This window comes from Cotesia glomerata, linkage group LG7 (assembly GCF_020080835.1).
Source record: "Cotesia glomerata isolate CgM1 linkage group LG7, MPM_Cglom_v2.3, whole genome shotgun sequence".
Lineage (NCBI taxonomy): Eukaryota > Metazoa > Arthropoda > Insecta > Hymenoptera > Braconidae > Cotesia > Cotesia glomerata.
Genome location: NC_058164.1, coordinates 24,468,089 through 24,492,026, shown reverse-complemented (window position 1 = coordinate 24,492,026; position 23,938 = coordinate 24,468,089). Strand labels below are relative to the sequence as shown.

Genomic DNA, 23,938 nt, shown 5'->3' with positions numbered 1-23,938 from the left:
CAACTTCTGTAAGCTGCTAGATTGGGCAAAAATGTTGCTGGGTCATTGTTAATCAGTGCATGTCAGCCCCCCAATTTGATACTTTAAAAATAAAAGAATAGATGCAGAAAACAAAGGCCACGCTCAAATCATATCTCGACTTTTCATATATTTTAGGATGGAACGGATAATGAGTTATCGGCAAATCATCATTATCGCGGTGGTTTATCAACTTATACATCAATTCAAAATCCTCAACATTTGACAGAATATGGCTGAAATATAAAAAACACAGTCGTTTTCAGCAGCGTACATCAGCAATGTTTTATTTGTAAGACTTATAATGTCTAAGTTGACTTTTTTGAGATGGTAAATTATTGATGGTTTATCATAAATAACAATGTATGCAATTAGTGGCATTTTGTCACCAAAATCAGAACACCATTTTCTGTCTTTGACGTGCTTTAAAAAAATTTCTTGTGCAAATTCGGCATCAATATTTGCATTAGCTTTCACCAATGTTTTTTATTTTACTGCTTACTTCTTGTTGATGTCCAGAATAGTTGCGTGATTCGTCTAGTGGTTCATAAAAACAAGCCAAAAGAATAGGTTGAGTTCCGTCAGCAGCCATTGCATTGACATCTGCTTTATAATCATCAACTAGTAACTCCACCAAGTGATCTTTATTTTACACGCTTTATATTAGCTTCACTTGTATGTCAGTTTGTCAGTATGTCAGTAACTCTCCGTGGGTAATCTGCGCGCCTGCGGCCTTCCTTGGTTCTGGTAGCCGTTTCTCAGGCTCGCTCTCTGAAATCGAACTCTGATTCCCCGTATTTATAATATTTATAAATAATTATTTTTTATTAGCTTCACTTGTATGTCAGTATGTCAGTATGTCAGTATGTAACTCTCCGTGGGTAATTTGCGCGCCTGAATATTTTTGATAATCAACAAATAATAGTTTAAAAAAACTAAAAAATCACGCTTTTATAAATAAACCAAACTAAAAATTAAAAAATAAATAATAGTTTAAAAAAACTAAAAACACGCTTTTTATAGAAAACCAAACTAAAAAATAGAAAATAAATTTAAATTAAGAATAGTGTTAAAAATTTCAATAAATATAAATTAATAATAGTGTAAATAAAAAAAATGTATTTTATTTTAAAAAAAGCGTGGGGTGCTTTTTAAGATATTATCAAAATGATAATCACTCTACTCATATCTGTCAATAAAATATTTATAACTATTGACACCATGCACCTCACGCTTTTTTTAAAATAAAATACATTTTTTTTATTTACACTATTATTAATTTATATTTATTGAAATTTTTAACACTATTCTTAATTTAAATTTATTTTCTATTTTTTAGTTTGGTTTTCTATAAAAAGCGTGTTTTTAGTTTTTTTAAACTATTATTTTTTCATGCATACAACATGCAATGCTGTGAATCCAGCAAATTCTCCAGTTGTTATTATCGGTTCATTTACATTCATTCCATTTTCTAATAACAATTTAATATCTCCCAATTTGTCTTCTTCGATGGCTTGATACATCAGTGCGTTGCCAGCTGTTGTTGGGTTAAATTCAGGATCCAATCTATATCTTTTTAATGTAATAATAATAATAGATAAATATATAAGTAATTAAATATTAAAATTTATACCAATACCTCTGTCAACTGTAGAGAATGTGGTACAAAATATCTTATAGGCTCTCTTTTATTTTTTTTTCTTCGTATTTAATATTACTTCTCTAGTTTAAATTTTCACTGTAAATAATATTTAAATTTAATAGTTATTAAATATAACTAGTTATTCAATAATTGTACTCTAAAATATTTTCTTATGTTTTTTTTGTACTTGAAAATTGCCATCTGGCCGTTAGGCTTTGGCATAAATAAAGTGAATCTAATCTAATCTAATCTAAATTTAGAAAAACTTATTACTGGAAATTTTTTTTCATTGTAATTTATTTATAAACATTTAAAAAATTGACAGTTGTCAGCTGACTTTAGTATCATGAAAAAAAATTATAGGGTCCGGCTATAGTTAACTATTGTAATTAATATTTGACAAATCACTATAAATATAACACTGAAATTAGCAGACACTTATTTACAATTTTTTTGTTTTTCTTGAAAAATATACTAGGCTCAGAAAATTATTTTTAAAGAATTGTATTTATAATTTTTTAGAGCTTTTAAAGATGAAAATTTTTAAATGATTTTTTTTTTTTAGTATAATTTATTTATTAAAAAAATTCTAAAAATTATCAGATGTCTCTCAATTTCAGTATCATCTATAAATTAAATTTCGAAGATATTAGCAGACATCTGACAGTTTTTACGATTTTTTTTTTATTGATAAAATTTTCAGAAAAATTTGTCATGTAGAAAATTTGCAAAAACTATTGTAATTTTAAAAAAATAATTTTTTTGAGGCTTATTTAATTAATAATAAAAAATTTTTGTCAGCTGATTTTAGTGTCATACTTTATAATTCAAGAAAACAACAATTGATTAATTTCTATTGCTCAAATAAATTAAAAAAAAATAAACAAGCACTATTTATTAAAGGTTATGTTTACAAGTATACGATGTTTAGTTGTAGTGTGTAAATATATGTATTGTAAAAGTAACGCGCATGCGCGTGACCGCCATGACAGAATTTAAACTAAATGCTTCTCGGTCTGGCGCGCTCTATTGACCACTTAGCACGTGTTTTATTTTTTTTATTAGTTAATTATTCACGGACGTTATTATACTTCTCTTGTATTGTATTGTATAATAAACTTAATTATCTCCGTCAACAAATTCACTCACAAAGATGGCGGATAAATTAAGGTAATTTAATTAAATAAATATTTTGAATAGTATTATCAAGAGATAACAACGAAATTAGATGTAAGAAAAATTAATGTACAAGTTGTTACAAGAAAATGTATTATGTTTATTTTTCTTTATTAATAATAGAATCCAAAGCACAGGCCGAATGGCGAGGTATTTAAAATTACAAAATAAATGTTTATGATTATAAGTATACATAAAATTATAAGTATACATAATATTATTACAATGATTACTTACAATAGTATAAAAATAAAGAAAAGGTACAAGATTAATGTAAACAGGGTAATTGATTTTTAAATTCGATTAATAAGATAAAATTCAGATGTTGTAATAAGATTTAGACAATAAGATTTAATCAAGACGAATAAAGAAAAAACATTGTTTGAGTCACTAAATTAAGACTGATTTGAATTAAACTATATCGCTAATTTAATGAATTAGATTATTACTTATATGTGTAAATTGTTAAAAATTGAAAAATAAATTTTCTTTTCACAACTAAAAAACTAAAACTGGCTTTAATATAAAATTACGAAGTATAGAATGCTTTTATAAATACGTTCAAGTGTTTGTTGTTTAGATTCCCAACAATTTCTAATACCACTTCAAACGGTAACGGTATAGCTTTTCTAAGTGATGAAATTTTCTTCAATTTTTCGAGAAGTCTCAATCTCTCCTTAGCATCTTTTATCCTGTTTTTAATTGGATTATAATAGCTCTCATAGAAAGAATAGTCATCAGAAGTCAGGTTAAAAACTTCATCCAAAGCATGCAGTAAATTCTCTTTTCGCGCCAAAAATTTTAATTTTTTATCATCAAAAACTTGCATTAAAAAATCATACATTGTCATTTTATTATCATCGAATTCAATAAAATGATCCTTTAATTCTTTTTCTATGAAATTTATTTTGTAGTCATTGGCAATCTCTCTGAGATTTCCGTCGCTGGCAATTAATTCATCCATCAATTTTATTTCTCCTTCTGGAACGGGTAATCTGAATGCAACCCTAAAGACCAGATCTTTTAAAGCAATAGCTATACAATCTTCTCGATTTTCTCGGATTTGTGCTAGATAATTATTTCGCTGAACTTCTGTATCGTAACATACTGAATGCTCAGGCCTTTCATCTATAGGAAGCGTGGCGTAGTATAAAACCTTCGATAAAGACATAGAAGTATAATAAGGCAAAGAATATTCCAGTAGCATTGGACAACTTTTGTAAGCTGATAGATTGGGCAAAAATGTTGCTGGATCATTGTTTATCAGTGCATACATGTCAGCCCCCCAACTTGATAAGTCAAAAATAAATGTTGGGTTCATATAAAGATCAGCGAACATCGTCATGTAATGATATCGAAATTTTCCATATTTTTTTGGATGGAATGGATAATGAGTGAGCGGTACATCATCATTATCGCGGTGATTTATCAACTTATCCATCAATTCAGGATCTTCAACATTTGACATAATGATTGAAATATGTGCATAACATTCGTTTTCAACAGCGTACATCAGCAATGTTTTATTTGTAAGGCTTATAATGTCTACGTTGATTTTTTTGAGATGAAAAATTATTGATGGTTTATCATAAATAATAGTATATGCAACTAGTGGCATTTTGTCACCAAAATCGGGACACCATTTCATGTCTTTGACGTGTTTTGAAAAAACTTCTTGTCCAAATTCGGTGTTAACATTTGCATTAGCTTTCACCAATATTGTTATTTTAAAGCTTACGAATTGTTTAAAACGATCCTCCAGTGCTCCGTCTGGCGTTTCATAAAAACAAGCCAAATGAATGGGTTGAGTCCCGTCAGCAGCCATAACATTGACATCTGCTTTACATTTATTAACCAGTAAGTCCACCACCTCGTAATCATTATGACCTGTATCCATGCATGCAACATGCAATGCTGTGAATCCAGCAAATTCTCCAGTTGTTATTATCGGTTCATTTACATCCTTTCCATTTTCTAATAACAATTTAATATCTTCCAATTTGTGATCTTGGACGGCTTGATACATCTGTGAGTTGCTCGTTGTTGATGCTGTTGAAGGATTTAATTCAGGATCCATTTTATATCTTCTTACTGCAATAATAATAATAGATAAATATATAATGGGCAATCCATGCGAAAAGGAAAAATGACTAAAATTTTTAAATTTCTCTAATTCATTCTAATTTACGTCCTAATTTATTATCAAAAATCTATATTTTACTAATTTGTAACGTAAATTTTTTTTAATTAATAAGAAAATCGATTTTTCTCTCCTAGTAACTTTTCAGCCGTACCAACTTGTATTCAGGTCAAATGTTGTTTTAATAGTTTTAAGATCGAATTCAATTTTTGTTTGTTATTAACTAACAAATTTATTATTATAGGTTTAAGATAAAGTTTTTTTATGTTCGTTATTAATTAACTCCTAAGTTTATCAGAATCGTGTTGTTAGTATGCTAAATCCTTTATTTATGTTTTTTAATTATCCTAAATAATTTATAGTTAAATACATAAACAATAATGTTTCTAAGGTTGAAATAATATAAAAGTCTTTTTAATAAACAACTTTATGTAGACATTTTGTAATTGTCCCACCAGTCACAATAAAAAAAACTTTTTTAATTGTTTCTACGTAGGTAATCAGTCTAATTCTTCGTAATATTGAATGTTTGTAGGATAAATTTTGTATTGAGAGGGAAGTATTTTTTAAAAGTTTAGTGGTCGAACTGAAATTCGACTTTAAGTATACCTTTGGTAAAAGAGAAGGATTTTTCGATGTCCCACCAGTCACACTCAGTCAAATAATAATTACAAGAAACTTAGAAAGTAATGGAGGTTTTTGACAAAGGGATGTTGTTAATTAGTTATTCTTCTATATTTCAAGATAAATTTTACTATAATATAAGTTTCAGTCACATAATTATAGCTTTTAATTGATGGAATTCCAGAGTCAATTGTCCCACTAGTCACTATGGAATGCCCCATAAGTTATTCAATATTAAACTTTGTACTTATTAGAAATTTAAATAGCGCGCTGCGCGCGCGCCTTAATTTCGGCCAATAAGGAATTAGGTCTCATTTTTTTGCGAGTTTCGACTATTGACTAACTTCACACTCTCATGTATTTTTATTTTATTGTAGGAATACCTCTGTCAACTGTGGAGAGTGCGGGTACGAAATATCTTATAGACTCTTCTACTTTTATTTCTTACCTGTATTTAATAATACTTCACTATTTTAAATTTTAACTGTTATTAATATTTAAATTTAGAAAAAATTATTAGTAAAAATTTTTTTTTATTGTAGGTAAATTATTTGTTAATAAAAATTTAAAAAATTGACAATTGTCAGCCTACTTTAGTATCATGAAGTAAAAAAATTGTAGGATCTAACTATAATTAATAATTATGTTTGATACTTGACAAATCACTACAAATTAACTTACAAAAATATTAGCTGACTTTTGACAGTTTTTATAATTATTTTTCATTAAAAAAAATTATTTTAAAATTTTGACATTTAGAAAGTTTGCACAATCTATAGTAATTCTTAAAAAATCGTCTTTTAGTTCTTATTTAATTATTAAAAAAAAATTTCAACGTCAGCTGATTTTAGTGTCACACTTTATCAGTAAAAAAAACAATGTTGACAATTGCAAGGCATTTAGTTGCGTAGTGTGATGTTATCACGGTTAACCTAGTCGCTGGTGGCGCCATCACGCGAGAGTAAAATATGATAATTTATAGCGCGAGAAATTTAGAAACTTATAAAATAATTTAGAGAACGCTAAGGAAAATCCCATTGATATTTTAGTCGTCTGGTCACTCTTTAGAAATTTCCCATCCATTGTAATTAAAATAAGTATCGTAAGGAGATAGAACACTATTGTAATAGGATTAGAGTAAAATATATAGCTATAAGTTTAGTATTCGAGATAGTTCTCAAGTGTTGTAGGCTTAAGTTTTACTAGACTTATTACAAATTATATTTTAAGTACTATATTTTATATTTGAAGTATTTACGAATAATCTATATGCCATCAAATATTGTATTACAAAAGACAGTCTAGGCGGATTATTGACCCTTATTTGAGGACAATAAAGTCTGACCACCACCCTGATAGCCACAGTTTCAGACCAACCAAGTTGGTGTCAGATAGTTGCCACCAACTTAGCGACAACTTGCGGTCAACTTCCAAATTTGTAACTGTTGGCGCCAAGTTGGCTACAAGTTTCTGAGAAAAAAGAGACCAATCTACTGCCGCAATATGTCGCCAAATTTCTTGAGAAACTGATCGTCAACTTGGTGTGAAAAAGTTTCAGAGCAACTTTTGCCGACAACTTGGTGAACAAGTTGACACCAATCGAGTTACTTTCCAAGAGTTGCCGCCAAGTTGGTGACAAGTTGCGGCTGTAGATTGACAGAAAGTTGCGGCCAACTTGGCTATCAGGGTAAGGATGTGCGAATAGTGTTCGAATCGAATCAAATCGAATAATGCTATTCGAAATTCGAATAATTCAAATAATTCAAACAGTCGATTTCTGTTGATAAACTATTATATAAGTAATTAAATATTAAAATTTATACCAATACCTCTGTCAACTGTAGAGAATGTGGTACAAAATATCTTATAGGCTCTCTTTTATTTTTTTTTCTTCGTATTTAATATTACTTCTCTAGTTTGAATTTTCACTGTAAATAATATTTAAATTTAATAGTTATTAAATATAACTAGTTATTGAATAATTGTACTCTAAAATATTTTTTTTGTGTACTTGAAAATTGCCATCTGGCCGTTAGGCTTTGGCACAAATAAAGTGAATCTAATCTAATCTAATCTAAATTTAGAAAAAATTATTACTGGAAATATTTTTTTTCATTGTAATTTATTTATAAAAATTCAAAAAATTGACAGTTGTCAGCTGACTTTAGTATCATGAAAAAAAATTATAGAGTCCGGCTATCGTTAATTATTGTAATTAAGATTTGACAAATCACTATAAATATAACACTGAAATTAGCAGACACTTTACAATTTTTTTGTTTTCCTTGAAAAATATACTAGGCTCAGAAAATTATTTTTAAAGAATTGTATTTATAATTTTTTAGAGCTTTAAAGATGAAAATTTTTAAATAATTTTTTTTTTAGTATAATTTATTTATTAAAAAAATTCTAAAAATTATCAGATGTCTCTCAATTTCAGTATCATCTATAAATTAAATTTCAAAGATATTAGCAGACATCTGACAGTTTTTATAATTTTTTTTTAATTGATAAAATTTTCAGAAAAATTTGTCATGTAGAAAATTTGCAAAAACTATTGTAATTTTTAAAAAATAATTATTTTGAGGCTTATTTAATTAATAATAAAAAATTTTTGTCAGCTGATTTTAGTGTCATACTTTATTATTCAAGAAAAGAACAATTGAATAATTTCTATTGCTCAAATAAATTTGAAAAAAAACAAACAAGCACTATTTATTAAAGATTATGTTTACAAGTACACGATGTTTAGTTGTGAGTGTGTAAATATATGTATTGTAAAAGTAACGCGCATGCGCGTGACCGCCATGACACAGAATTTAAATTAAACGCTTCTCAGTCTGGCGCGCTTTATTGACCACTTAGCACGTGTTTTATTTTTTTATTAGTTAATTGTTCACGTACATTATTATACTTCTCTTGTATTGTATTGTATAATAAACTTAATTATCTTCGTCAACAAATTCACTCACAAAGATGGCGGATAAATTAAGGTAATTTAATTAAATAAATATTTTGAATAGTATTATCAAGAGTAAACAACGAAATCAGATGTAAGAAAAATTAATGTATAAGTTGTTACAAGAAAATTTATTATATTTATTTTTATTTATTGATAATAGAATCCAAGGCACAGGCCGAATAGCAAGGTACTTAAAGCTACAAAATAAATGTGTATGATTATAATTATACATAATATTATTACAATGTTTCTTTATAATAGTATAAAACTATGGAAAAGGTACAAGATTAATGTTAACAGGGTAATTGATTTTTAAATTCGATTAATAAGATAAAATTCAGATGTTGTAATAAGATTTAGACAATAAGATTTAATCAAGACGAATAAAGAAAAAACATTGTTTGAGTCACTAAATTAAGACTGATTTGAATTAAACTATATCGCTAATTGAATGAATTAGATTATTACTTAAATGTGTGAATTGTTAATAATTGAAAAATAAGTTTTCTTTTTAAAACTAAAAAACTAAAACTGGCTTCAATATAAAATTACGAAGTATAGAATGATTTTATAAATACGTTAAAGTGTTGGTTGTTTAGATACCCAACAATTTCTAATACCACTTCAAACGGTAACGGTATAGCTTTTCTAAGTGATGAAATTTTCTTCAAATTTTCGAGAAGTCGTAATCTTTCCATAGCTTCTTCTAACCATTTTTTAATTGGATAATAATAGGTCTCAAAGAAAGAATAATCATCAAAAGTCAGGCTAAAAGCTTGTTCCAGGGCATGCAGTAAATTATCTTTCCGCGCCAAAAATTTTAATTTTTTGTAGTCAAAAACTTGCATTAAAAAATCATAAATTGACATTTTATTATCACCAAAATCAATAAATGAGTCCTTTAATAAGGCAAATTCAATGAAATTTATTTTGTAGTCATTAACAATCTCTCTGATTTTTCCGTTGCTGGCAATTAATTCATCCATCAATTTTATTTCTTCTTCTGGAACAGGTAATCTGAATGCAACCCTAAAGACCAGATCTTTTAGAGCAATAGCTATACACTCTTCTCGATTTTCTCGGATTCGTGCTAGATAATCATTTCGCTGAACTTCTGACTCGTAACGTACTGAATGCTCAGGCCTTTCATCTACAGGAAGCATGGCGTAGTATAAAACCCTTGATAAGGTCATAGAAGTATAATAAGGCAAAGAATAATCTAGTAGCAATGGACAACTTTTGTAAGCTGATAGATTGGGCAAAAATGTTGCTGGGTCATTGTTTATCAGTGCATACATGTCAGCCCCCCAATTTGATAAGTCTCGAATAAATATTGGGCTCAAAAGATCACAGATCGTCGTCATTTCATGATATCGAAATTTTCCATATATTTTAGGATGGAGTGGATAATGAGTTAGCGGTACATCATCATTATCGCGGTGATTTATCAACTTATCTGTCAATTGAGGATCTTTAACATTTGACATAATGACTGGAATATAATGATAACATTCGTTTTCAACAGCGTACATTAGCAATGTTTTATTTGTAAGGCTTATAATGTCTAAGTTGACTTTTTTGAGATGATAAATTATTGATGGTTTATGATAAATAATAGTATATGCAACTAGTGGCATTTTGTCACCAAAATCGGGACACCATTTTCTGTCTTTGACGTGCTTTGAAAAAATTTCTTGTCCAAATTCGGCATCAACATTTGCATTAGCTTTCACCAATGTTTTTATTTTACTGCCTATTTTTCGTTTGTTACGATATTCGATTGATTCGTCTAGTGGTTCATAAAAACAAGCCAAAAGAATAGGTTGAGTTCCGTCAGCACCCATTGCATTGACATCTGCTTTATAATCATTAACTAGTAACTCCACCAAGTGATCTTTATTTTTCATGCATGCAACATGCAATGCTGTGAATCCAGCAAATTCTCCAGTTGTTATTATCGGTTCATTTACATTCATTCCATTTTCTAATAACAATTTAATATCTTCTAATTTGTCTTCTTCGATGGCTTGATACATCAGTGCGTTGCCATCTGTTGTTGGATTAAATTCAGGATCCATTTTATATCTTCTTTACTGCAATAATAATAATAGATAAATATATAATGAGCATTCCATGCGAAAAGGAAAAATGACTAAAATTAAAAAATTTCTCTAATTCATTCTAATTTACGTCCTAATTTATTATCAAAAATCTATATTTTACTAATTTGTAACGTAAATGTTTTTTAATTAATAAGAAAATCGATTTTTTTCTCCTAGTAACTTTTCAGCCGTACCAACTTGTATTCAGGTCAAATGTTGTTTTAATAGTTTTAAGAGCGAATTCAATTTTTGTTTGTTATTAACTAACAAATTTATTATTATAGTTTTAAGATAAAGTTTTTTTATGTTCGTTATTAATTAACTCCTAAGTTTATCAGAATCGTGTTGTCAGTATGCTAAATCCTTTATTTGTGTTTTTTAATTAGTTTTTTTTAATTATCCTAAATAGTTTATAGTTGAATATATAAACAATAATGTTTCTAAGGTTGAAATAATATAAAAGTCTTTTTAATAAACAACTTTATGTAGACATTTTGTAATTGTCCCACCAGTCACAATAAAAAAAACTTTTTTAATTGTTTCTACGTAGGTAATCAGTCTAATTCTTCGTAATATTGAATGTTTGTAGGATAAATTTTGTATTGAGAGGGAAGTATTTTTTAAAAGTTCAGTCAAATAATAATTACAAGAAACTTAGAAAGTAATGGAGGTTTTTGACAACGGGATGTTGTTAATTAGTTATTCTTATGACCAAGGTTGTGAGTATGACAGAGATAGGCTGAGTAGGGACAGGGACTGATGGTTGGAGAGGGGAGGACGAGAAGAGAACGGAGAAGAGAGGGAATGAATAGCAGCTACCCACTCTTCGGTATTCATGTTCGCCTGATACTTTGGCCGGCCGATTTTACCGGATCTTATTTGTTTCTCCGTTATTATTATTAAATTTACGCGTTCAGTATTATTATTTTATTTTGTTTAAAACCAAGGAATATGGAGTATTATTTGCGTTAAAATTTATTCATAATAAACTATCTATATATTTGTTTCCTTTTGTTTAAAAATTACATGTTGTTAAACTTATAGCGTTATTGTTTATAATATTAGTTATAATATTAGTTAATCATTATTCTAATGCCGAATTTAATTACTCTACGTGGTAATAAATAATTTTCTCTTGCTTATGTTTTAAGAATTATAATTTATGCGTTGTTTATAATTAATTTAATGGCTAACTAATGCTATGTCGATTTAATTGTTTCTATGATAAGTTACAAAATTTTTATTTTGTGTGAAGAATAATTATTTTTATGTAAGAAATTTTCTAAGTCCCAAGCAAGTTTAGTATGGGAAAGCGGCGAATGGTTATAAAATGAAGAAAATGACGATTATTATTTTTGTAAGAAATAAATTAGGTGAGCGAAAATTTTATAAGTCCCGAGGACAATTTAGTATGGAAAAGCCAACGAATGGATATACAATGAAGGAAATTGCGATTAAAATAATAAAGAATTGTGAATTTGACGAAACGAATGGATAGAGAATGAAGAAAATTGCGATTAAAATAATAAAGATTTGAGTTTCAAAATAAAAACTTAGAATTTGGCGAGACGAATGGATAGAAAATGAAGGAAATTGCGATTAAAATAATAAATTATTATTTTTGAATGCTAGTTCGAGAACACCGGACAGGTGTCTAAAACGACTCTTCCTTTTCGTTACAAGAGAGTTAGGAAAAAACTGATAACCGCCAAAATTTGGCTCGGGAAAAGCAAGTCTTGTTACAGAGTGATTATTGAGGGAATACTCTTCTATCAATAACATCGGAAGGCACATTACCTCGGTTCTACTCGAACATTGGTAAGTACCTTTAAACTCTTATACAAGACCCAATTTCCCTGGAGTTTTGACCTTCTGTCAAAACCCCAGTAGGTAACCATACGCCGTGTAGGTGGGGGCGAAGAGGATACTCTCCATTCGCTCTCGGGGTAGCTGTATAGGCCCAGGGGTGACGTCTAGTCTCCTGGGGATTGGGGCACCAGCGTTTGGAGGGTAGTTCGCGATTTTGCCACTCACAAAAAGGGCGGGTGAGAGCCGTATTAATTTGTAAGGATCAGTTTTGACCGTGTTGATCGAATTTGTTACCGACGGAAGGTACAAACGTGATTACCGACATAAGATTATTGTATTTTCTTTTGTATTGTTGTTTTGATTTAGTTTTGGAGGTTTGATATAACCTAAAAATGTACCACGTATATTTCTTTTGTAAATATGTTCCATTTATTTAATTGATTTTTTTTTTTGAGAAATAAATTACTTTTATGTCTTTATCATAACCTGTTGACGTTTCGAATTTATTTCTTTAGATTTAATAACTATTTACATTTAATTAAGTTTGTTTTTGGCTTTTATTTTTGGTTCTGTATATTGATACTAATCCCCGTTTTGACCCTGGACTCCGGCGAGCTTCAGATTCGAGCAACGGGGGCGTTTGTGTCGCAGTATCATTTCATTTTGGTTTTAATTTAAAAACACTGTAAAATCACCCGTTACAAAATTTTTGGCGCTCGAACAGGGACATTAGTATTGTTTTCGTGGTAGCGGGAATTTCGGGTACTGCGAGTTTCGTTTAGTTTTTTTTCTTTTCCTATAAATTCACCGAGATGAGTAAAAGAACGGGTACCAAGACATGGGTATGGTCGCTCAAGAAGGACGCGGTCATTAGCGAACTTGAAAAATTTCGAGTAGCAATCGAGCCGAAGGCGACGTTGCCAGAGCTCAGATTTTTGTTAAAAACCGAGCTCAATAAATCACGAGCGGCGAATGCGGGCCGTCCCGGTCGATATGACCAGCTGTTGATCGACCTCGATCAATCCGAGGCCGATTTAGATAACCTCCCCGAGGAGTCAGAGGATGGTGACTCTGAAAATGATGATGGGCTACCCTCAGATGAGGATCCAGAGGGCGAGAACGCGCCTCCCGAGGCACAGACGGACAGACAACGACGCGCACAAGAGAAAAGATTGCGCGCGGAGATCGAGGTGGAGGAACTCGAGCGGATCGAGGTGGAGGAACGCGCACGGTTAGCTCGGCAGGCCGAAGCTGAAGCCGAAGCCGAAAAGGAGCTACGCGACCGATTGCGTCAGGAAATAGGGGCGCGTCTTTTGCGGAAGGGGAGTAGCGACGGGCGTATGAGCTTCAGCGCGACGCGGACGAAGCCAGAATGAGGTATGAGGAAGAGCAACGGAAAAAGGCGCAGCGAGAAGACTGCACGAATGCTCCCAGCAACAATCGCGGTCACGTGGCAAACGCGGAGAATGTCCGAAGAAAAAGCGGTGACAGAAATCGCCGATCAGGTCATATGGTCGACCTCGTGAGCCCAGCCAGAGCAGGCACCCCGCTACGAGAAACTCCCAGACATAATCAATCGCATCCCTCGCTGCTGGGGATGATTCGGTTGAACTGCGCAGGAGAGATCTTGTTAGGAAGTGGAACGTCGTATTCAAAGGGGAACGAGACGTTCAAGACTTTCTGGAACGACTGGAAGAAATGGCCGAAAGTTACGGGTTCGAGATGGACCACCTGCTGCCGTGCATCCCGATATTGCTGCGCGAAAAGGCCCTTCTCTGGTACCGTAACAACAAGAGAGATTGGATCTCTTGGGAAGATTTCGTGTCGGACTTGAAAGCTTTTTATCTGCCTCCAGGCCTCGAACTAGAGCTGGAAGAACAGATACGGAACAACCTCCAGGGAGAGACCGAGTCTGCGGCAGAATACGCCACCAGACTGCAAACTTTGATGCGGAGACACGGCCAGATGTCAACCTCGGCCCGTCTTAACCGCTTATATCATAATATGAGACCCGAATACCGACGTTACATGAAGCGGACAGAGTTCACTAACGTCCCAGAACTTTTACGGCTCGCACGAGAGTACGAGCAACTCGTGGCGCAAGAGAAACCTTCCATGGCCAAAGAGACAAAGCCCGCATCCCGGAAGCCAGAAACGTCGTTCAGTCGAAAATCCTCGAAACCCGTCGAACCGGCACCCGTAGAGATTTTCGAATACAATTGGCGTGATTGTTGCTGGCGATGCCGCCAAAAAGGGCACACCAGAGAACAATGTACGAATAGGGCGGTGAAGTTTTGTAGGCGGTGCGGAAAAATGGATGTATATTCTCGTGATTGCTGCCCCTACCAGGGAAACGCCTCGAGGACCGGCGCACGCTCCCAAAACCGGCCCGTGAACCCACGGGGAGCACAATCCCAAGAAAAGAACACTGTCCCGACCAATCCAGAGCCTCAGCCAGGCACTTCCAGCCAACAGCATTGAAACCCGGTGAGAAACGTCCGTTTGCCGAGATCGGACTCGGTGATATAAAAATCCATGCATTGATGGATACTGGTGCAACTGCGTCTATTGTCTCCCAACGAATCTGGGATTTTATCCGCGAAAATAGGCTGCACACAAAACACAACCCCACTCCGATACGGGGATCGACATTAGGGAATCAAGTGATTCTATCATCTGGGACAGTTTGGGTCCATGTTCGGGAAAATAATCGTTCTTACGAGCTTCCATTTCATATTATGCCAGCTTATGCTAATGATATGCTTCTCGGTGTAGATAACCTAGCGATTTTAGGGTATCAATTGCAACGCAGGGCAGAATCTTTTAATGCGTTAGACATAGAATACGATGTGGAAACTGCTCGACAAGAAATAAAGACGTGGCTCAAACTAGACGAAGCAATAGAGGGCTCCTACCCAGTGTGCGACGCACAAAATCAAAATTAAACCGGGAACCGAACCTTTAAAGGCTCGATACTTCCCGAAAACCCGAAAATGCAGCAGATCATGAACGACTTGAAGTGGACAAAATGCTGAAAGATGGAATCATCGAACCATCAAACAGCCCGTGGAACTCTCCTGTCGTGCTGGTCAAGAAAAGGACCGGAAATACCGATTTTGCGTAGATTTCCGGAAAGTAAACGACGTCTCAGAAAAAGATGCGTTTCCAATACCGCATGTGAATGCCTCACTGGACAAACTGAGGAAGGCTAAATTTATTAGCACTATCGATCTGAAAAGTGGTTACTGGCAGATACCACTAGCGGAAGAAAGCAAACCGTTGACTGCTTTCACGATTCCGGGACGTGGACTGTTTCAATTTCGAGTAATGCCTTTTGGACTACATTCAGCGCCTGCGACGTTCCAGCGCGTAATGTACGAAGTGGTAGGCGCGGATCTTGAAACGCACGTAGTAGTGTACCTGGACGACATAATTGTCGTTAGCGAAACCCTTGACGAGCACATGTCGATTCTGAAAAAGGTCATGACCCGACTTCGTGCGGCGAACCTGAAACTGAATCCCGAAAAGTCGCATTTTCTGAAGCAGAATACGGTGTACTTAGGTCACGTAATCGACGAGCAGGGAATCCGGACGGACCCAGAAAAGGTTCGAGCAATCACCGAGATTGCACCACCGCGGAATACCAAAGAACTACGACAGTTCCTAGGTATGATTTCGTGGTACCGCCGTTTCATTCCAAATTGCGCCGATCTGACGAAACCTTTGTCTTCCCTCCTCCAAAAGAAGAAACGTTGGAGATGGGAAACCCCAGAACAGACCGCGTTCGATACACTGAAGACCCATTTGAAGTCGGACCCATTACTGGTTCCACCAGACTTCTCAAAACGTTTTGTGCTACAAACGGATGCAAGTGACGTCGGAATAGGCGCTGTCCTGACACAGGAACAGGAGGGCGCGGAAAAAGTCGTCGCATATGCGAGCCGAGGGCTGACGAAAGCCGAGCGAAACTATAGCGTGACTGAAAAAGAATGCCTCGCGGTAGTCTGGGCAATCCAGAAACTGAGACCATATCTCGAAGAGTATGAGTTCACGGTTATCACGGACCACCAGTCACTAAAATGGCTCCGATCGATAGAAAGCCCAAGTGGGCGCGTAGCCCGATGGAATCTGTACTTACAACAATACAATTTCGACGTCGTGTATCGAAAAGGGAAATGGAATAAGGTCGCGGACGCGCTATCGCGAAGCACGCCGGAAAAATCCACTGAGGAAGATCCTCACGATCCAGGAAACGTTTTAGTACTAGAAGCTTTAGAACTTGGAGATACTTGGTACGAACGAATCGTCAAAGGAGTCGAAAATGACCCCCAGCGTTATCCCGAGTACTGTTTGAAGCAAGGACTGCTATACAGACATAGCTATCATAGTCTAGATTACACTGACCGAGGCGACGTTTGGAAATTATGTGTTCCCGTCGCCGGAGTCAGTAAAGTATTAAGAGAAAATCATGACGTTCCTTCAGCCGGCCATTTAGGCATTGCAAAGACGATTGCGCGCGTCTCGAGCCAATATTATTGGCCACGTATGAGGGCGGAGATCACATCCTATGTACGCCAGTGCGGGACATGTCAGGCATTCAAGGCCTCACAGCAACCCCCGTCGGCCCCAATGGGAACAATCCCTGCCCTGAAGCCCTGGTCCGTCGTATCTGCGGACGTAATAGGCCCCAAACCGCGATCCTCGCGAGGAATGAGTTATTTGGTAGTTTTTCAAGACAAGTTTTCCAAGTGGATAGAAATCCAACCGCTGCGGCGACAGACAGCCACCGCGATTGCGACTGCTTTCAAAGAAAGAGTCTTGCTGCGATTTGGCAGGGTAGACACGGTGATTACCGACAATGGTACCCCTTTTGTAAGCAAGGAGTTCACCTCCTTATTGCAACAATTCGGGATAAATCACGTGCGAACCCCACCATATTCGCCTCAATGCAATCCAGTCGAGAGAACGAACCGAGTAATCGGAACAATGATTGCCCAATTCGTTGGATCCAACCAACGAAACTGGGATAGGCAAGTTCCAGAGTTCACTTTCGCGTATAACACGGCGAAGCATGGCGCGACAGAGTTTTCTCCGGCGTATTTAAATTACGGCCGTGAACTCCTGCCTCCTTTGTCAATAAGGGCACGAGCCGACATGAGGAAAGACGAGGTTTACGATCCGCATCAGGCAGCCAAGACCTTGGAAGATACCATTGAGTTAGTCAAGGTTAATCTGGCCCAAGCCTACGGGAGACAAGCCAAGTATTACAATCGCAAACGTGGAATTCCTGGCAACCAGCTCTCGGCGACCTGGTTAGCAAGAGGGAACACCATTTGTCATCAGCGATTGACCACTTTTCGGCGAAACTTGCTGAGAAGTACGCGACGGGTTTTATCGTGACTAAAATCGTCGGTCCTTCCGTATATGAGGTTAGCAAGGAAGGTAAAACTTTCGTCGCTCACATTAAAGACTTGAAACGTTTCCATGAGGGAAATCCCCCAGAACCCGACCGGGAAAACCCTGAACGCTGACTAGATGACCACGAAGACCCCGAACCCGAGTTAGATGAAACATTAGGACAACGTCGTGTGATTCCGAGCCATGGCCAAAAGGCCAAATTAGCATATGCCGCCGGGAAACCAGGTTGAAAGCGGGATGCCAGGAACTAGTAGGGTCAAGTTTTCATTTTTGTCTAGACATAAGTTAGATTTGAAAGCTGTATAGCCAAATCATGTAATTTTATGAAATCGAAATGTCACACAGGGTTATGAGTCTACAGCGGGTCTAACCAAATACAAAGTTTGGTTTTTGTTCGAAAAACGTAAAATTTAGAGTCAAAACTGGTCTTAGGAATGTTGTCTGAGTTTTCTTTTATCTGTATTTTTACTCAGTATCTAGATCTTACAAAATGGACCACCAATTTACGGAAGAAGAGGAGATATGGCTGTTGGAGGAGATGCTGAACAAAACCATTGCACATCGTCCTCAACCACCTGCCCGAAACGACACAACCATCAACCCCCAGCCCCGGAACCGCAGCAACACCAGAGCCTTATGACCCCACGCACCCGGGTTTTCTGAGACCGGATCGGCAGCCGACCAGGGCACAGCCGAAAGAGGTCAGTCAGGGGCTATTTAAGCACAAGAGGTCCAAGACGCTGATCAGACCAGTGACGCCCAGCTTGCTGAAGCTGACCGGGACGCCAAGTTCAAAAGCACGGAGATTGGAGGAGCTTTTTGGGGCCAGCCCCACCCGAGACACCTCTCCGAAGAAGACGTCAGGAACCGGAAGCCACGACACGATCATCAACCCGGGCCCACGCCTCAAGCGCAGTCCCCAGTTGATCGCCGCGCCGCAGACGACGAAACCCGTTGATACCGTGACATCAAATGCCGAACCTGAGGATCCTGAGCCAGCGGAACCTGCTGTTGAACCTACCGTTGAACCCATGGATGCCGTCGTATCTGCAGCGGAACCTGTAAATAAAAAGAAAGTGTTAACCGTCCGGGCCCACGTCAACGACGCAGTCCCCAACGGGAAAGCCAGAGAAGTCGGGGAGCCCATTGTTGAGCCAGTAGACCGCTGGGTGATGCCCGAATATCCAGGACTGGAAGACTACCCAGAGTCTTTCTCAGACAAACCGGGAGATCTGTTCACCAGCACCCAGATCTCCAAGACGCCGATGCAGACACTGAAGGAATCTTTGGCCTGTTTAGAAACCCTACAGAGCCGCCCATTTCTGCCAGGACAAAAGGGCAAACGCTCTTTCAGTGCGTACGATAAGAAGGGACGCATCTGGAGGGTCACCCAGACCCGCAACCAGCCCAAACCAACACTGATCCTGACTCAGCAGCGTCTAGAGGACCTGGTGGGTAATTTGAGTAAAGAAAAGTGGCAAAACCAGTTCACCACTTTTCTTTCCAAGGAAAGAGGGGTATGACCAAGGTTGTGAGTATGACAGAGATAGGCTGAGTAGGGACAGGGACTGATGGTTGGAGAGGGGAGGACGAGAAGAGAACGGAGAAGAGAGGGAATGAATAGCAGCTACCCACTCTTCGGTATTCATGTTCGCCTGATACTTTGGCCGGCCGATTTTACCGGATCTTATTTGTTTCTCCGTTATTATTATTAAATTTACGCGTTCAGTATTATTATTTTATTTTGTTTAAAACCAAGGAATATGGAGTATTATTTGCGTTAAAATTTATTCATAATAAACTATCTATATATTTGTTTCCTTTTGTTTAAAAATTACATGTTGTTAAACTTATAGCGTTATTGTTTATAATATTAGTTATAATATTAGTTAATCATTATTCTAATGCCGAATTTAATTACTCTACGTGGTAATAAATAATTTTCTCTTGCTTATGTTTTAAGAATTATAATTTATGCGTTGTTTATAATTAATTTAATGGCTAACTAATGCTATGTCGATTTAATTGTTTCTATGATAAGTTACAAAATTTTATTTTGTGTGAAGAATAATTATTTTTATGTAAGAAATTTTCTAAGTCCCAAGCAAGTTTAGTATGGGAAAGCGGCGAATGGTTATAAAATGAAGAAAATGACGATTATTATTTTTGTAAGAAATAAATTAGGTGAGCGAAAATTTTATAAGTCCCGAGGACAATTTAGTATGGAAAAGCCAACGAATGGATATACAATGAAGGAAATTGCGATTAAAATAATAAAGAATTGTGAATTTGACGAAACGAATGGATAGAGAATGAAGAAAATTGCGATTAAAATAATAAAGATTTGAGTTTCAAAATAAAAACTTAGAATTTGGCGAGACGAATGGATAGAAAATGAAGGAAATTGCGATTAAAATAATAAATTATTATTTTTGAATGCTAGTTCGAGAACACCGGACAGGTGTCTAAAACGACTCTTCCTTTTCGTTACAAGAGAGTTAGGAAAAAACTGATAACCGCCAAAATTTGGCTCGGGAAAAGCAAGTCTTGTTACAGAGTGATTATTGAGGGAATACTCTTCTATCAATAACATCGGAAGGCACATTACCTCGGTTCTACTCGAACATTGGTAAGTACCTTTAAACTCTTATACAAGACCCAATTTCCCTGGAGTTTTGACCTTCTGTCAAAACCCCAGTAGGTAACCATACGCCGTGTAGGTGGGGGCGAAGAGGATACTCTCCATTCGCTCTCGGGGTAGCTGTATAGGCCCAGGGGTGACGTCTAGTCTCCTGGGGATTGGGGCACCAGCGTTTGGAGGGTAGTTCGCGATTTTGCCACTCACAAAAAGGGCGGGTGAGAGTCGTATTAATTTGTAAGGATCAGTTTTGACCGTGTTGATCGAATTTGTTACCGACGGAAGGTACAAACGTGATTACCGACATAAGATTATTGTATTTTCTTTTGTATTGTTGTTTTGATTTAGTTTTGGAGGTTTGATATAACCTAAAAATGTACCACGTATATTTCTTTTGTAAATATGTTCCATTGATTTAATTGATTTTTTTTTCTTTGAGAAATAAATTACTTTTATGTCTTTATCATAACCTGTTGACGTTTCGAATTTATTTCTTTAGATTTAATAACTATTTACATTTAATTAAGTTTGTTTTTGGCTTTTATTTTTGGTTCTGTATATTGGTACTAATCCCCGTTTTGACCCTGGACTCCGGCGAGCTTCAGATTCGAGCAACGGGGGCGTTTGTGTCGCAGTATCATTTCATTTTGGTTTTAATTTAAAAACACTGTAAAATCACCCGTTACATTCTTCTGTAACAGGGAAAATCGAACTTCCCGGGGTCATTATCGACCACTTAATTAACGCACGGTAGGTCAGGGCTTTCCCTTACCTTTCGATTTTTGACAAGTAGTTTCGACTTGTCACCGGGCGTGCTAATCGAAAGTCCCCACTACAGTCCCCGTAAAATAAAGCGGGGCATAACAATAGGAAAGTTCGAGAGCCGGAGTTGGAGGGTTATAAAAGAGCCGACAGGAGGGACATGGAGGCTTTTTCCCTTCTGGAAGCCAGTGGCCTTTTGCCCTTGTGAATCAGTGACCTTGTTGAGATCAGTTTAAGTCAATAGAGTGCAAATTTGGACGTCGAGAATAAAGAGCAACTGCAGAGGAAGTTATTGGGGCATTTTTGGAATTGGACAACCCTGCCGCACCCTGGTTCAAGACGACAAGACGCCAAGCAGCTAAGCCCGCCAAGTTGGATCGGAGTATCAGTCGTCGTTGAATAAAACAATAATTAAGTCTCTAGGTATTTTCGATTATTGTAGACCAGATTTGATTATTGATTTAATTAAGAGGCTGAAATAATTAAATTTAATTTCTCAAGCGGTCATTTTTATATTAACGAATTCGTACTTTAGTTTTTATTGTCAAGGTCAAGTAGTTAGTTTTGTCGCTGAACTTTTATATTTAATGGATAAATTGTTAATTTATTGGTAAAGAATTTATAAGTAATTTATTATAGGCCTGTTGGCTATAATAAATTGATTTTAGTTAGGAATTTTCGAGACAGAATTTAATTAAGAAATATCGCTTAGAATTTATTTAAGGAGGATTAAGAATTAAAATCGAAGGTCGGAATTTTGTGTTAAGTAATTGTTAGGCGTAATTTTGGTAATTTTGGAAAATGCGAAGTTTTGAGATTCAGTTTTATTGGTAATTAAGATGTATGAATAAAGTAGAGAACTCTATAGAATGAAGTTAGCGTCGGTGGACGATTTTATATGGAAGTTAGGTAATTATGGTATTATATGGTATTCCGTCAGGTAGACGAGGTTGTTTATGTGAAATTAGTTCAGATAATTGAATAATTAAGAAGTTTTTATTGGGTAAAATATGTTGTTTGTTATTCCGTCAGTTGGACGAGGGTTTAAGAAATTAAGAATCTAGATGCGTAATGGTCTATGATTAAATTAAGAAATTAAGAATCTAGATGCGTAATGGTCTATGATTGAATTAGGAAATTAAAGATAGATGCGTAATGGTCTATGATTGAATTAGAAATTAAAGATAGATGCGTAATGGTCTATGATTGAATTAGAAATTGAAGATAGATGCGTAATGGTCTATGTTGAGTTAAGAAATTGAAGATAGATGCGTAATGGTCTATGTTGAGTTAAGAAATTGAAAATAGATGCGTAATGGTCTAAAAGTGAATTAGGAAATTAAGAAGATAGATGCGTAATGGTCTATGTTGAGTTAAGAAATTAAGAAGATAGATGCGTAATGATCTATGTTTAAAAGAATTTAATGATATTTAGTTGTAAGTTTTGGCAAGTGCCTGCGTAGGTGAGTGGTTCTCAAATTTAGTGAATGATAGGTTAATTTCAAGGGCAATATTTTAAGAAATTTTGTTAGAATTAAATTGATTATATTAAATAAATAATTGAATTATTAATTGTTAATAATTGTTTCTCAGCATTACTTTTACAGCCTTTCTCAACTTCTCACGACCCGATCTTTCCTTCTCATGCTCCCCGGTTTCTGGGACACCGAGTATAAAATCCCAGTGGCGCCCTTTTCAAAGAGGAAAGGGGTGACCAATTGGACAGGGCTAACCACCCCGTTACACTCCTATATTACAAGATAAATTTTATTATAGTATAAGTTTCAGTCACATAATTATAGCTTTTAATTGATGGAATTCCAGAGTCAAATGTCCCACCAGTCACTATGGAATGCCCCATAAGTTATTAAATATTAAACTTTGTACTTATTAGAAATTCAAATAGCGCGCTGCGCGCGCGCCTTAATTTCGGCCAATAAGGAATCAGGTCTCATTTTTTTGCGAGTTTCGACTATTGACTAACTTCACACTCTCATGTATTTTTATTTTATTGTAGGAATACCTCTGTCAACTGTGGAGAGTGCGGGTACGAAATATCTTATAGACTCTTCTACTTTTATTTCTTACCTGTATTTAATAATACTTCACTATTTTAAATTTTCACTGTTATTAATATTTAAATTTAGAAAAAATTATTAGTAGAAATTTTTTTTTATTGTAGGTAAATTATTTGTTAATAAAAATTTTAAAAATTGACAATTGTCAGCCTACTTTAGTATCATGAAGTAAAAAAATTGTAGGATCTAACGATAATTAATAATTATGTTTGATACTTGACAAATCACTACAAATTAACTTACAAAAATATTAGCTGACTTTTGACAGTTTTTATAATTATTTTTTATTAAAAAAAATTATTTGAAAATTTTGACATGTAGGAAGTTTGCACAATCTATAGTAATTCTTAAAAAATCGTCTTTTAGTTCTTATTTAATTATTAAAAAAAAATTTCTACGTCAGCTGATTTTAGTGTCACACTTTATCAGTAAAAAAAACAATGTTGACAATTGCAAGGCATTTAGTTGCGTAGTGTGATGTTATCACTGTTAACCTAGTCGCTGGTGGCGTCATCACGCGAGAGTAAAATATGATAATTTATAGCGCGAGAAATTCAGAAACTTATAAA

General features: G+C 35.1%; 3 protein-coding genes across 9 annotated transcripts in view; 1 reads left to right on the top strand and 2 right to left on the bottom strand.

Moving 5' to 3' along the window:
- The window catches only part of LOC123269922, a 61,684-nt gene extending 55,683 nt beyond the window's left edge, over positions 1-6,001 (bottom strand). The window contains exons 1-2 of one of the 2 annotated variants that reach the window (XM_044735856.1): positions 2,480-2,554; positions 1,658-1,756 (exon numbers count right to left, since the gene is read on the bottom strand). The gene's annotated coding sequence lies outside the window, so the exon portion shown is untranslated. Of the gene's footprint in view, positions 1-1,657; positions 1,757-2,479; positions 2,555-5,983 lie in introns of those variants that run through there. The other variant, XM_044735857.1, reaches the window with a different exon arrangement.
- The window catches only part of LOC123269928 (adenosine kinase 2), an 82,241-nt gene that overhangs the window by 7,425 nt on the left and 50,878 nt on the right, over positions 1-23,938 (top strand). The window lies entirely within an intron of this gene.
- On the bottom strand, positions 3,340-23,844 carry LOC123269921. Of its 6 annotated transcripts, none has more exons than XM_044735850.1 (2): positions 23,380-23,442; positions 3,340-4,927 (listed from the first exon to the last, which is right to left on the bottom strand). In XM_044735850.1, the coding sequence occupies exon 2, from the start codon at positions 4,911-4,913 to the stop codon at positions 3,366-3,368; it is 1,548 nt and encodes a 515-aa protein (XP_044591785.1). In that variant the 5' UTR covers positions 4,914-4,927; positions 23,380-23,442; the 3' UTR covers positions 3,340-3,365. The 6 variants fall into 6 exon arrangements, with proteins under 6 accessions (XP_044591785.1, XP_044591783.1, XP_044591784.1 ...); XM_044735848.1 differs by lacking the exon at positions 23,380-23,442 and adding an exon at positions 6,282-6,529; XM_044735849.1 differs by lacking the exon at positions 23,380-23,442 and adding an exon at positions 6,049-6,125.

What these genes read in the sequence shown, in the direction of transcription:
- LOC123269921 (XM_044735850.1), bottom strand. Translation starts at nt 4,913, where the DNA reads ATGGATCCTGAATTAAATCCTTCAACAGCATCAACAACGAGCAACTCA.